This window comes from Patiria miniata, unplaced genomic scaffold (genome assembly GCF_015706575.1).
Source record: "Patiria miniata isolate m_02_andy unplaced genomic scaffold, ASM1570657v1 HiC_scaffold_20, whole genome shotgun sequence".
Taxonomy (NCBI): Eukaryota; Metazoa; Echinodermata; class Asteroidea; order Valvatida; family Asterinidae; genus Patiria; species Patiria miniata.
The window spans coordinates 35,949,145-35,964,838 of record NW_024037059.1 but is presented as its reverse complement, the minus strand read 5'-3'; the positions used below and the strand labels follow the sequence as shown (position 1 = coordinate 35,964,838).

Sequence of the window (15,694 nt, the reverse complement as noted above, 5' to 3'; positions counted from 1 at the left end):
TGCGTGTGTGTATTGTACTGGTTCGAGCGAGAAGTATACACAACTTTTTTAACCTGAATGCGCACAAAGCTAAGCGTCAGGCATTGTAGGCACGCGAATACATTCGAATACGTTCAAATTTAACTTACGATGGTCTCCCAGACTAATACCCGCCCCCGATAACTTTGGATCATTCGAAATATGCAGTGGATGGACCGGGAACCAGTCTAGGTCTCCCCCAACTCTCCTTTTCTGGCCGTTGATGGGGTACCATAGCAGCAGATACCAGATTATTCATAGGATGACATTTGCTTTGGGGTGATGTAAATATGTCGGTGACTGACAAAAACCAATATTGAATTTTCTCTATTATTGGATACATTTGCTTTTTATTTCGTGAATGGAAACAAAGATTTCACATGATAAGTTGAATGATTTTCTTGTCTCGCTGAAGTGGAGTTTCTGAATTTTGAGTTGTTGTAGTTAGTGAATTTCGGGGTTGGTGAGGTATATTTTTTGTTTCGCTGAAATGATGATAAGGACCATGCTATTTTTTTTTAATTATAGGGTTTTTTTTAGATGGAAGAGCCATTGTTTTTGCCTATCTACAAGGTACCAGTACAATGCAACTTCCCTTCTTATTATCTGTCAGCGGATCACATTTCTAAACAAAGTGGTCTAAACTACCAGTAAAACAAAACCGACTTTGTGAAAGAGTTTTGTCAGCACAAGGCCGAATGAATCATTGTTTTAGTTTCATTTCATTTCTGTTCAATTTAAAGAAGCTTTAGCTATTAAATTTGCTCCATTCGTCACAGTGCTTGTGAAGTCAGAGATCTGCCCGTGCAATTTATACAATGTACATGAAGTTTCATCAATTTAAGTCTGTTTTTGCTAGTCCCAGAGGGCCAGCCTGGTTTCATCTTTGTACCTGACTGACTGACTGACTGACTGTCACTTGTGACTTAGACAGGCTGTAGACTGGTGAAGAGAGCCGGGCAGTGCTATTGTATAGGATACCCCGTAACACCAATGAATAGGCTTAAAGGTATAGTCCATCATTTGCAGCCATCCGAAAAGTAACTGGCGTAATTATTGTTGAAAAACAAACTTGGTTGAAAGATAGTAAGGGGACTAAACTCCCTGTGAAATTATTCTTTCTGGGAAGCTGTCATTTTGAAGTAATCAACGAAAGAAGGCATTTCCAACGGTGATTCTTAAGAAGCACCGTAGGAAAATTTAAATTAGTAGTTCGTTTTGTTATTCAGCGCAGCGCGCACAAGTATTGGAACGACGCACACGCGCGCGCGGTTGTTATAATTCGTCGGATCAGTGCGCGACGTCGCGTATAGCTGCAATTCAAAACAATTCAAAACATGATTCAGTAACTTTGGATTTGAAATTGAGATCTTAGAATGCTGTTTTTCTCGGAATGTACAGCTGAAGCTTAGCTGAAACTTCATCAGGTTAGTTGCTCAGTATCCTTCATTAGATTTTGAACTCTTTTGTTGCTTCAAACGAACAAAATACACAAATTACAAATGATGGACTGTAGCTTTAACCTGGCCCATTGTGTAGACCAGATGCATGAAAAGACTTCCAGTGAATAGCCATTCTGAATCAATTGAAAAGAATAGTCGCGTTCCCTGGGACCAACTTTACTAGGCTTGTCATGTTTTAATAATTACTGTAAGACACTTGTTTCACTAACGATGGGATCAGATTAAAATTCTGTAAAAATTGAAATTCTTGCTCTTTACAGAGATTTACCCGAGATTTACTCAATCATTAGGTATGAGATTTGTTCAGACTTTTGTCTGAAATCAGACCTTTTGAATCTGAGTGAAAGACATCAGAATAGAAAGAAATGCGTCTTTCAAGCCTTTCATCCAATTGTCAGACCATTTTCTTTTAGTTCATAGCCTCATTCCTATATTATGTTCGTGAGACCCAGCAATAAGCTAAAACAATGGCATGTTTTACCTTGTGCTAAGTCACACAAAAAAGGCCGCTTCATTTGTGACATATTTGCCTTCAGTGGTACAAGATCTGCCATCATCTGTCACAGAAGACTGTCAAAATGTGTCTTCGCTGTAAAAATTCAATAACAAATTTCCCTCTCAATTACATCACCACCCAGTAAAATATGGATCTCTCTTTTTTTCTTTTCCTTTTTTTTGGTGGTAACCGGAGAAGGGCATACTTTAAGTGTGTAGCGAAAACAAGTTCATGTCGCTGACAACATCCACTTACACAATATGAAAACAAACTTGGGCTTCCTGGTGATGGATGTCCAACGTGTACACGGTATACAGTCTTCTCGCTCTCGGGCACGATGATATATTGTTGAACTTGGTCACCCATTGCACGGTCAAGAATTTGAAAGATGCGTTGGATATTAAGTGGGAGGTTGTGAGCCTGAGTTGGCCTTACATGCACTAGACAAATGTGGCATAATTGAAATATGATGATCAGAAAAGGAAAAAAAAAATTGCGGTCTCTTGTATGCTGTTATCAAGGTACAAACTGGGAAAGTCTCTGGATTTTTAAATAATTTTTTGGGTGGAGTTTTCAAGTCTTTTTTGTTGATTATAGCATCATTAACCCCTAATAGTGGTGTGCATTTACAGCAGTGTTGTAGTCGAGACCGGTTAGTCCGAGTTTAGACCAAGACCGAGACCTGGAGTTCCGAGATCTAGAATGAGACCGAGTTCTTAAAGAAAGACCGAGACCGAGATGGTCCGAGACCAAGACCGAAACCGCGGATAGAACGGAGAATAATGTAAAAATAATAACAAATTAATAAATAAAAAGTTAATTGCGTGTAGACATTTAAAAAAAAATTAATTGACGTCAGAATATAGCAAGGATCAAATTACATAAAAAAACAATGGGCCTGTCCACTGCAGTGATAACTACATCGAAAACGAAAATCAAAATAATGTTGGTTATGATAACCAACGATACTGAACGAAAACAGCAAACGCAATGTAATCAATATATTATGAGCCATAAATACCGCATATTGCTGGTCTTGACTCGAGACCAGCAAAAATATTAAAACCACAGGGTACCAAGACCGAGACCACAGGGTAGCGAGAGCGAGAGCCAGACCAGCAAAAAGTGTGTCCATCCATATTCTTTCCCTTGAATTGATGCAATTTGGGTCACCATCATTCTATAAATTTAGGGTCCAAAATGTGGCATTTTTCTTGTCCCTGTTAGTTGGTACTTTTGTGCTGTATATTAGTAGCCATTCAAGTATCATTAACAAGAATGATACTGAAATCATTAAACTAAAAGGATTTTTTTTATTTGTTGGCTAGGTAGTTTGCTATTCATAATCACTCTTGGAGGACGACTGCATTCAGGAATGCATCAGAACTATAAAATCATATATGTCAGATGTAACAGGGACAGGAAAAAGGTGGCCTCCAAATTTATAGAATGACCGATTTCAGAATTACACAGATATTTTATGACTATGGCTTACGTTTTCACCATTCGAATACTGTTGTAAATAGCCGTAGACCTAACCCGAAGCCCCTGTGTCCATCCTCTTTCCCAGGTCTATGGAAATTCAGCAGTTGGCTAGTCCACACAGCCAAGTCTCCAGTGGTAACGGCAACTCCCCCCAGCATGACAACTCCACAGACAGCAACTGCTCTGTAACAACCAATGGAACAGACGGTAAGTGGCTTCCCTTTGTTACTCGGGGAGGAGATCATGAAACGTGGCTTTTCATTGGACAGAAATTATTATTGATAATGAGTTGTAGAGGTAACTTAACGATATGTAATTTTCCTTTGTTATTGCAGTCGTCTAACTAAAAAACATTGTGTGCCTGGCAGAATGGCGTATGAGTGTACGCCTTTATGCGCGAACGCGTAATCATCAAAATTTTAATGGAATTTAAACATTTTTGTCAGAAATTAACACAAGTTGCTCCAAAAATGATGATTTAGACGTGTGACAAATGTAAATTTTATACGATTTATGAAATGCGTGGGACAATATTAGATTCATAATACACGTGGGGAACACTGAAGCCTTTCAGTGCAATTTTCTTGTAAGTGATTTTCGCGTCAGAGCGCTCATATGCCCTTCTGCAGGGCACCCGACGATATTATGATTAATTTTTTATTTAAGTACAGACAATGAAAAATCTGCATTTTGCATACATATTTCCGACATATTGCATTGATATTGAATGTTTATTCATTGAAAGTGGCAGTTTTCTGATGAATTAATACATCAATATTGGGCCAAGTAAAACAAAAAAATGTTGATCGTCCTGCCCGCATCCTTTTTTGAAGCTGCATCCTTTTGTTTTTTCATTTTTTATTTCTTTTTCTCACCTCAAAAACCTAACTTTTTCTTGTATTTCGCTTTAATAAAATACATAGAACATGTTTAACATGAATATTTTGACTCTACTTACTATTAGAATAGCTAATTAAAAGCTTGCGGTCATTTTGAACCGAAGTTGGTGGCCATTTTTTATTTAAATACATGGCGGCCTTCTTAAGGCCCTTATCCTCCTCTTTTTGAACAAAACCCGGACAATCAACTGTTGTTGTTGTTTTTTTTGGTACTTGGCCTTACAACAGTTTCAAAAAAAAAATTGAGGCTACCTGCGTAAAAAAAAATCAAAAAAAATCATAAATTTATTTATTCATCGATATGTTTTCTCTTAATTAGGTAGATAATCCAAAGGTTTTTGAATACTGAAAGATAAAGAATACATCATTTTTGTAAATTTAAAATCTTCTTTCACAACTTTCACAAAGGCTGAGAATATATCAGCTAGTTTGCTATATTTATCAATTGCAACTCCTGTGATACACTTCCAATAACGTTGTTGCATGTGCGTCAGCCTGCTAAACATGGCTCCTTTTTACCACAGACCTACAATGTACAGTAGCTGTATGCTTTCACAAAGGACTTCTCGCGACGTTAATTTAAGCCTGGACGAAATACCACAAAATACCAGACCTCAAATCACTCCTCCGCATACACGAAGCAATCTTTTTCCCGCACTTAGCCCGGAAAAACCCTGCTCATTAGAAACTGCTCTTTTATGATTATGAAACTTTGCTGCCTTCGATCGCAAAATCTTGATCCTACCTCGGGCACAAAAAAAAAAGCACAGCCACTCATCAGGGGAAAAAAAACCCCAATTTCATAAGTGACTCCTTTTGCTGGCTTTTTTCCCCCTTCCCCCCCCCCCCCTTGTTTTTCTGCTTCGTTCCTGTTGTTAATCCCATTCATTGTAACTGTTAATATTATTAAGAGGGTGTCTTGCCTGATTTCCCTTGGGGTCCAGACCTTTTTTTTTCTGCCTTAGCTGGCCGTAGTATTTGCCTCGGCTTTTTTTTTTTTATTAATCAGAGCCCAAACGATTTAATTTTGCCAGGGATTTTTACGCCGGGAATTAATTAATTTGAATACAGTGCAATCCCATAATTCGCCTGTTTTACCTTGAAAGTGTGTAGGTAGAATCAAATTGATGCTGAACATAATTCATTTTTTTTTCTGGAGTGACTAGACACATGTACATAGCACATGTGCAGTTTGTATTTCAGCAAAGTATTTGCACCAGTAATTGTCATGACAGATTTGTTCTAATTCGGTGTCTCCCATTGTTTTTCCAATTATTATTATTTTTTAAATTTTTTTTCTTCTTTATTTAAGAAGTTGCTGAACTGTGCTACTTATTTATTTGCTTATTTATTTATTTATTTGTTTATTTATTTATTTATTACATTTCTTTACCCAGGGTATGCCCAAACAGTTTAAAACTGGTTTCCATTAAGGCCCTGCATACATTACACAGTTTAATTTGCAAAGTATTAAAAACAGAGTACGACAGAACTGACCTGATATATATGTGCGTAATTGTTTATGTACAGAATCATAACATTTTGAGGGTGTGTCATTTGATTGAAGTTGAATCGTGTCTTAGGAAAAAAATGTGGGATTTTTTTAATCTGTTTGTTCAATTTAAGTGATAGTTACTGAACAAAAGTGCTGTTACATAATTTCGCCTTTAGAAATTGTAAATGTGATCTGTTGTACATTTTTTTTGTCTTATTCCTCATTACCTAGGTAACCATGTATCTATGGCAACAACAGCAGAAACTAGTGTGTTGACGAGTACAGAGAGTTGGAATTCTGTTCACTCCGCAGCCTCAAGTAAGCTTCTCTCTTCCTGTAAATTCGTTCTTTCGCTGTCTTTCTTTCTTAAAATCTACTTAAGTAACTTGGTCCAGATCAGGGTGCGTTCCGCGTACACAAACAATGCTTGTTTGCCAGCATTGGTAACGTTAGTGCACGTTGGACCGACTGTTTGCCACCAACATTGGAGAGCGTTAGCGGTCTTCCCGAGTCGCTCACTATGTTTTCCAAAATGGCCGACACACATAAAAATGGCCGACACTCATAATTAACGTAATGATCATGTCAGGGCGGAAATGCTGGTGGGCTTTTTTACTTTGGCAGTAAGTTCATATAAATGTAACTCCAAATCTTACACTTTTAATTATTTTTTTCCCAAGGATTTTAAAAGCTGCTATCCAAACAGTGACACTTGTAAGATTAATATACTGGCATACAGGGCACCCCCATATTGAATTTTTGTTTTCGATGACGTTATCATTTGGTACGTTCAGAGGGCATAGCTGATGAACACAAATATGCTCTCATGCTGATTTGGACAAGTCTTAGGGTTTGTGAAACCATGTCTGTGTCCTCAGCTTTGGATACAGCTTTAGCTTCAGAATGAGTCTGTGCCTGTTCCTCAAAATGATTTGAGGTTTCACTAGAGGCCGGTTGATTTAAGTTCTGAGCACTGGTCCGGTATATCTTCAATTTAGCGATTTCTTTTACCTGAAATGAATACATGCATAATTTGATGTACCATACATACATGTGTATATATGCTTGCTTGTACATTCTCTACTTCTTAGCCTTTTTTCTTCTCATGGCGGCAGGCTTGGCTCCATGTTTACGTTGCGCTTTCTTGTCTCTTTTTTCCTTTCTTTCTTGTTTTTCGTTTTCTTGATCTCTTCTTGTTTCTGGTCTCTCTTCGTAGTCAAGTCCGAACCGCTCAGTAATAGTGACCCATCTACGCCAACCGTGATCCAAGATGGTGGCTATGGCGTAAACGCCCAGGCCGAAGGTTACGCAGGTGAGCGGGTCTGGCTGCCTAGATCTGCTATCATCACCTCCCACCCTTAAGTTATAGCGCCCTCTCTTGAGATAATCTGACAGGCAAATGCTGAATGTGCTAATTTACATTTATACTACTTAATTTTTTTTTTTTACTGTTGTCTGTTGATTTACTTTTGTAGAATGGAAAAGATAAAAAAAAAAAAATTCCAAACAGAATGCTGAGTTGTTTATAGTCCACCTCAAAATAACTTTTGACTGTTGCATTTCTCAATCTTTCAATAGAGGGCGCTTTATCCATATATGTGGATATTCATCCCTCATGTAGTAAACCCTACGTTTTAGGTGCCTATTGGGGGTCCTGTCCAATTATAGTGAAATGGGGAAAGGATGAAGTACATGTAACCTCTAGAAGGATAACAGTACAAACTTTTCGAGTTTTTGTTTCAAATCTGCTCACCCAAACCCCCCTCCCCACCACCACCCACCACAATCCATTGAACAATTCACCAATTTCCCTGTCCCGTAAGCAGTCATGTACACAATTCCACATATTTTCCCCCTTTTCCTCCCTTTATTAAATACCGTAACGAAGAAAAATCCCTCCGTGCGTAATTCCAGCAGTTTTCATATACTGGTTGTAGTTTCTCTTGCCTGCTTCCAGTGTGCAAATTTCCTTTCCCATATTGTGTGTGTGTTTATAGTTTTTACAATTGATTTGTGGCATTTTACATTAAATGCAGAAACTGCACAGATTAATTGAGCATGAAAGTTTGTTTCCAGTCCCATTATTGAATCAAGTAGATGGAAAGGTACCTTTCTGGGACTTGAATTACAGAGCTCGTATCAGGGGCTTGCGAGTTGCGACACCATCATGGTGTCTTTATCCACTGGCCTTGTTGAGGCCCTCGCCTGACCATGCTTGGTCACCCGAGGAGACGGTCGTACACCTGGGCCAGCTCGTATCCTCCATCTCTGTTCAGAGATGAACCATATGAACAGAGATTGAGGATACGTGTACGACCGCCTCCTGTTATCAGGCAAGCAACTTTTCCTCGGATCAGCTGATTTCCTCTTTTTTGACTTCCAAAGTGTGCCATTGAAAATAGAAAAACACTGTACAAAGTTATGGAAAGATTTGAATTTCCTCTTTTTGTAAGTTCCCAGTTGCATGCCTGTGTTATGTGACCAAGCATGGACATGTCATGGTCATGTGAGGGCCTCAACAACGCCAGTTGATAAAGACACCGTGATGGTGTCGCAACACAAGCTCCTGATAGAGCTCTGTAATTTAAGTCCCAAAAAGGTACCTTTCCATTTACTTGCATAGATTAAGTTTTTGCTTAATTATTTTGCAAGCTCCGTCAGTCATTTCCCTGCGAATGCATACATTTCTTAACTTGTTCTTGTGCAGACCTTGACACAGTTGTTTTGCACAACATTTTTCATGTGTTCATGTTTATTGTGTAGAATAATGTAGTGACATACATGTACATGTAGTCCTATGGTGAATGCGAACATAACCCGAATTCACAAAAGAATTATTTTTTTTTACTAGTCACGAGAGCACTAACGTATAATCTTACCCACTCAATTCTTCGCATGCTAATTACTAGCCATTGTTAGACAGAATTTTAAGAAGTTGTAATGTGAGCTGATGTATTTCTCTTCAGCTCTATCAAGCGTTAAATGAAGAAAAAAATATACAAAGATAGACCAGCAATTTCTTCAGTCACCATTAATTGCAACACTCATGAGCAGTAATCAGTCTTTTTGTTGTTATTCCTTTTTTTTTTGCATAGTGACAAATTCAGAAACTGCATTTGCCTGACCATCGCTTTTACTTTTCTCTTGCTTTTAGGGTCAAATTCAGGGGTTGGAGGTCAAAGTTCATTGGACATGAATCTTCGGCAGCCCAAGTCAGAATTTCCTTCACAGTATTACCCGAGGTAAGGCTAACTCATGTGTCATTCATTATGTTAAAAAGAAAACACAAAAAGCAGTAAAATGGCCTGAAACGTTTTTGGTTTTGAAGTCTTTTGCATTGAGTTTTATATGAGGCCCCAAAAAGGTAAGTGTTCTTTCAGCAAAACGAAAAACAAATCACATATGGATGTGTATGAATTGTTTTCGTTTTGCTGAAAGAACGCACACCTTTTTTGTGATCCCCGTGGACAGAACTTTAAAACGGTGGTTGTGTTTAAAATTCGGTAACCCGAAAAGTACTCGAGTGATCTGAATGATTCTTGTACTAAAAAAAAGCTTATGAATTGGGCTTTCATATCATACATTTTGAAAGTGCTACATGCAAAACTTCACTAAAACAATAGTCCCGAAATTTGGGTTTCGTTGTTTTTTACTCACCCTGTATGAGAAAATCACCACTCCTTTGGTGGTGTTTTGCAAGTGGAGCGCAATGTACTCACACCATGAGTGAGATTTCATGTGATCGTCTTTGTATGGGTGCCAAAGTCATGTCCTGATATCCATAGGCCACAGACTATAAAACTTCATTAATAGCTTTGAACCCAATGTTTGAAGTTTCTCCTCCCGACAAGTGCTAGGCTCAGGCATCTGTCATCGGTTCGCGGCTGATGCCTTTCCCAAATGGGGCCCACCCCTCCGTCATAGTTGCCCCCAGTCCAGACTGACCCAATTCTAGTTGCCTCTGAAAATCTTAAACCGAGACATACATATAAGTTGCAGGGCTGCATGATGAGAGGTGCGCATGTTGCCCTATGGCGGCGTGCATGCAGTGCATTTGTTGACACAAGGTCGCCGTTCTCTGAAGTTGTAAACAAGACTGTTCATTAATTCATTTATACCAATATTCAGGCATGCAACTTTTCCTCGGATCCACTGAAATCCTTGTATTTTACTTCTCACAAATGCCATTACAAATTAAAAAATACTGTACAAAGTCTTGTGTGGTTTGGAGTTTCCTTTTTCTTTCTTTCTAAATTCCCAGTTGCATGCCTGAATATTAAGGGGGATTCATACTTCATGGCTCATGCGAATGCCAAGTGAATTTGACTTCATGAAACATTCGCTGCGAAATTCCCCGGAGTTGAAATGTGCTCAACTTTTGTGAATTTGCAGTGCAAAAACTTGACGTGACATAAGAAACTTGCATTCTCTTTAGCGTTGAGTATGATCCCACCATTATGCATGATGCTTAAGTGAATAGCCTGAAATTTCCATGGTGGGGGCAGGGGAATACCTAAACTTTCTGGTCAGGAAGGTTGTTAATTTTGGATAACAATATTCAGGGTTAGCAATGAATTTGTTTCTTGTGCACGTATTATGTTTATCCATTAACTCAGAATTGTGTGTCTTTAGAATTTGAACAGAATACCTCTGCTAGTGCATGTGCAGTAAGCACAGGACGATGATTAACCCTCAAGTGCAAAAATACATTCTGTGAAAAGTTGTCCTTTCAGTTAAAACCGATCAAGTGACTGCTTTTAACAGTTAAAAGCTCCCAGCTAACATAAAGCAGGATTGACTGACGTTGACTGTTTTTGGTTACTTGATACAGCTACGATTTGATTGTAGGTGATTGATAAGCTAGCTTTGCCTACCACTTGCCTGCTTCAGTTGACTGAATTTGACTAGTCACGGTGCTTGCTTGTAATATGATCTGACTGTTGGTGACTAGCCTGTGTATAAAAAAAGGACTGTCATGCTTCGGGAAGAGGAATGATTTTTCGACTGTCTGGGGCTGTTCAGACAGTAGGAGGGTTAATAAACAGAGTTCCATTCTTAGAAAAGCTGGAAAATTGGACCAAGAATTATTAAAAACACTTGTTGCTCCATCGTTGGATGAGCTAAAATTTACGATAAGTCACTTTTGCCCTTTCCATTTCTCCCTCGTCATTCCCTCCCTCATCCTTCTCAGTCACATTCTGCAAGAACCTCCTAAATCCAGCCCCCAATAACGTACAAATAAACAGAACAATTCAATGAACGCAGTCTTCAGTCATTGTTGGCAACTTATGTGAGCTCTGAACCCGAAGATGTGCGGATTTTATGGGGGGTGGGTGTGTGTACATGATGTACATCCACGGTCTGTGTGTTTTCCTGTGCCATACTCATCAACATCATAAAATTTGATAAGTCATCATAAAACATAACTGCTTGTGGCATCTATGGTCTTGACAAAGATGGAGCACTGCCCTGATGCGAAGGCGAGTTTCAGTACTTTTTGTCCGATTGTCCTCTGCTCAATTCGTATTCATATCCATGTTTGGATGACTCGATAAAAATTTAATTAGTGACTCCAAGCCGTAAAAGCTATTAAAGTGAAGAAAAAAAACCAGAAAAAAAACCGTAGTCTTCCACAGGTGGTTTGGACTGAATTTGATACAGTGATCACTGAACCAGTTAGGCGTGACTTTGTGATATCATTCCAAACAAACTTTTGCCGACTTTTCTGTTTTTCTACTGTCCAGTTCTGTCAGTCGGCGTGTAACAGATCCCATCGCAGTGTTTCGATTGGCTAGTCATTGTGCTTAAATAACGGTAACTCTACCACCGATGAGATAGGAACGTGTCGCCTGATTGGTCGCTCGTCGGCCGGCTTTTGAATGTTAATTGGAAAACGGAGGGCTCATATTTGCCAGTAGGGTTTCACATCACAAGGTTGCATCTGCTTGCATAAAAATCCACAAGTAGTGTTGTCAGTGTACAGACGTTCTGATATAATTAAGTATCTTTTTAGCGAGATAACACGGTCTGAAATTCTGGCACAAACATGTACGACGGCACTGGTATTGAATGGGCTGAGGGGTAAGTTACATTACACATCCACCGACTTTTCTGTGATACTCTTTTATTTCGCCGCGTTTGAATTTCTCATTCCTGATAAAAACAATACAGTTGTTGACAATTAGACACCTTATCGGCGGTGGTTTCTGGATTTTGGTTTCAAAATTATCCAAATGATTGTTGTTCACCTTGTAAAATACTGTATCTTCTTTTCCGCCCGCCGTGTGATGTTACAGTTTATGAAATCAATCCATGTTCCCCTAATTTATTTGATATTTTCTTCTCAACAAATGCATGTTAAACAAATACTAATAAGCTCAAGTATATAGAAGTGTTAAAGACCTTTTTGGAAGGTTGCAATATTCTTCGACAATTTGGGAGTGGTACTGACCCAACCAAGGTTTTTTTTTGACAATTTGACAACCATACTTCAGGCATGAGAATCTTCCTGTTTAAACAGGAATTCTTGGGGGTTTTTGTTGCCCAAATCTCTGCGTTTTTGGTTATTTTTAGCCTGTTTTTGTACTTTTTTGCCTGAATTAACATTTTTTTTCCTGTTTTTGCACAAGTTTCCTTTTTTTTTCCATTGAAATTCATTCTTATGCCTGATATTTCTGAACAACACTGTCATTCATCCTGTAATGTCTGGAACCCAACAATACCCATGCTAATTTCAGTGCTTTTGAAGATCAGAAGACCAGGTAACAAGGCTTACTTTTGTTGATAACTTCCGCAAACACCGCTAGTATATCACTAGAATCCTTTTTAAGGATTTTCCACGAAGGCTATTATTATGGCGCAACTGTATACATGCTACCAACAATTTTCATGAGTTGTTTCTTCAATGGAACACAAAACCGAAAATAAGATTTGAACATGGGTTCCAAAGTTAATGCAAACTCCAGAAATTAAAACACCATTGATATTTAACAACGACATTCTCCTTTCCATATAACAAAGGCTTCTAAAGTTCATTTTCCTAGCTGACAACAACACTTGACTTCAAGATTTCCCAGGAATAACGTTTTGAGTAAAACATGCCACGTTTCCAACTCGTATAAATTTGTGTATTGTTTTATTTAATTATTGAATTAAAAGCCACCTGTTCATATTACTGTCATTACCAGTTTTGTATTCTGTCTCATCAGAAAGTGTTTGTGTCAGTTTTCTAATTGCTAGCGATGTGCACACATACATGTATATATCGCATGAAGAATTGATACGCTGATATATGTATACATTGGCTGTTTTACGGATATGTACTGTATACATATTATATATACGCTACTCATTGTCACTTGAGCTTTGCTGACTATCATGGATTGTTGTGCCCCTTACATTGTCGTCCTTGCAGAGAGAAGTTTTCTGGACTGCCTTCTGCCAAGGTACATACATGAACGTGTTCTTTCGAGGTAGAACTATTTGCATAGTTTACTGCAGTTAACAGTTAAGGAACCTAGTGCGTCAACCAACAATGTTGAGACTGGCAAGTTCTGCAGAGAAGTGCCAATATAGATCTTCATCATATAAGGAACCAGACTATTTTTCCTTCTAGCCTCGCTTTGGTTACAATGATTTGAATGGGGAAAAAAATCAATGGCTACAACATGATAATGGTCTATTAGTGTGAAATCGCATTTGGGGTTTAAGGCATCCCTGTTGGAAAACTTTGTATTGTATATTGTAAAAAAAAAATCTTGTCGAAGTTGTTTAAGTTTTTTAATTTCTCTTGATGCATAAGATCTATGTCAGATTTTTCACAACACGGGACAACTGAAATACTATCTTATGAGATGTTAGCCTGATTTGCACTATTGCCCAATCCAGGCATACTTTCATTTCTATCACGATGGCCCCCTTCCATGGCGAAAGCAGTGTGCTAGCTATTGTTAAGATAATCCATCGCAGGGCAGTTGCGTACAATAGCGTGCATAGTGGTTTCTCCATTGAAGAGGGCCTTGTGAGTGTACAGTGCACGTACCAGGATTTGTCTATAGTCTAGTCAGCTATGTAGGGAGAACCTGCTGAGGTGTTTCATATTGCCGGTGTCCAGTGGCCAATGTGCAGGATTTCTATAGCGCCATTCCCTGTGGATCATGGCGCTCAACAGCAACAACCACCAATGATAAAGGGAAGATACCAAAGAATAATGTAGTGAATAGGTGTGTTTTGAGCTGCTTTTTGAATGACGAAACAATGTCCAGTGATCAGATATGGGAGGGAATAGTGTTCCACAGTTTAGGACCGGAAATTGTGAAGGCTTTTGTCGGTGAAGCCGTGTTTTAAGATGTAGGTGCTGATAGCAATGTGGTATTGCAGCGGGAACGAAGGCTAGGTCGACCAGTACAGAGGGCTCGACACAGTTTTTCAACGTATGCAAGAGCTGTGTAGTGGAGACATTTGAAGATAAGACCTATTTTGAATCAAATTCTTTGTCGCACTAGAAGCCAGTGAAGTTGGGAAAGCAGTGGAGAAACCGGTTCACCGGTTTTGAAGTTGTTGAAGTTTCAATTTATTAATGTAAAGACGCATCGTACTATATGTTACAATGGTGCGTGACAGTTGACCAATAGAGAAATCAATCAAGCCACGCTTCATTATGCCTTGACCGATCACAGCCGTTATCAACGTCCGACATTCATCCAGAAAATTCTGACACGCGTGCTTGTACATCGTCGTGCATGGCAGGAACGTGCAGTGTGGCATCGGAGAGGCACACATGTTGTTCACCACAGTTCGTAGTGGGCGGTTCTTAAATGGATCGAGGTATTAGGCTCCGCACATTATTTCCAGGCTATGTGATGCGCTCATGTGATGAGACACGGAGGTCTGCCCTGCGCAGTTATAGACAGTCTGCCTATGGGTACGAGTCCAGGCAGAGGTCGCCCTCAGCTGCGCTGGGTGGACAAAGTATGTGTTTAGTTGGGTATCTTGTCTTGAAACTTGGTATAGTGGGGGTATCTTGTCTTGAAACTTGGATTGTGGGGGTATCTTGTCTTGAAACTTGGTATGTGTTTAGTTGGGTATCTTGCCTTGAAACTTGGTGTGTGTATAGTGGGGTATCTTTTCTTGAAACGTGACGAAGTGAAGTGGCAGAAGTGTGGAAGAGCTGAGAATAGCAACGATTGAAAGAGAACAGGTGATGGCGACCCCAGGAATACGCCCCATTACAATCTGAGGACAAGGCGGCCACGGACGCAAGTCTACGCCTAATTATGATTATTTTCTCATGTTTATAGTCCCACAGTATTCATTAATTTGGTTATTTATTTGTTATTTCTCCTTGCAGCCAAGCCTACCCTCACATTTTACCCACGCCGTCGGCCCAGGGAAGCAACTTCCAAGCTTCTCAGCAGGCGTCATTTGGTGTACAGAATTCTAGTTACCCGTATGCAGGCCAGTCGAGCCAAACACCCTATGGTTTAGCCCAGGCAATGTCTTACGGTAAGTGTGAAATTTCGATAATTATTCCATTGTATTTTGATTTATTGATCGTTTAAAAAAAACTATCAATTGAGTATGGACTCTGCGCACAGCAGATGGCGGTTTCGCGTTTGCATACCTTGTATTTTAATTAGCTCAGTGAATTTATAATCAAACTTTGCCTTAAGGTCAGTCTTGTTTAATATTTCAATTTTTGCCCAAAATCTCTTTGTTGACCAAAAAAAAATACAATTGACCATATTCCATCTGAATGGCACACTGTTCAAATTAAAGGTCTTGTTGTTACCTTTAATCTGACACCACATTTGAGGTTGTGATGCTTGTAAATCTGAAG

At 39.1% G+C, this 15,694-nt stretch overlaps 1 protein-coding gene across 4 annotated transcripts in view; it reads left to right on the top strand.

Moving 5' to 3' along the window:
* Window positions 1-15,694, top strand: part of LOC119728880 (eyes absent homolog 1-like) — a 107,694-nt gene that overhangs the window by 27,592 nt on the left and 64,408 nt on the right. For all 4 annotated transcript variants that reach the window (XM_038201314.1, XM_038201313.1, XM_038201315.1 and 1 more), the window contains exons 3-7: window positions 3,548-3,669; window positions 6,088-6,174; window positions 7,073-7,168; window positions 9,011-9,098; window positions 15,206-15,360. In XM_038201314.1, coding sequence (XP_038057242.1) covers window positions 3,548-3,669; window positions 6,088-6,174; window positions 7,073-7,168; window positions 9,011-9,098; window positions 15,206-15,360 — 548 coding nt within the window. The remainder of the gene's footprint in view (window positions 1-3,547; window positions 3,670-6,087; window positions 6,175-7,072; window positions 7,169-9,010; window positions 9,099-15,205; window positions 15,361-15,694) is intronic.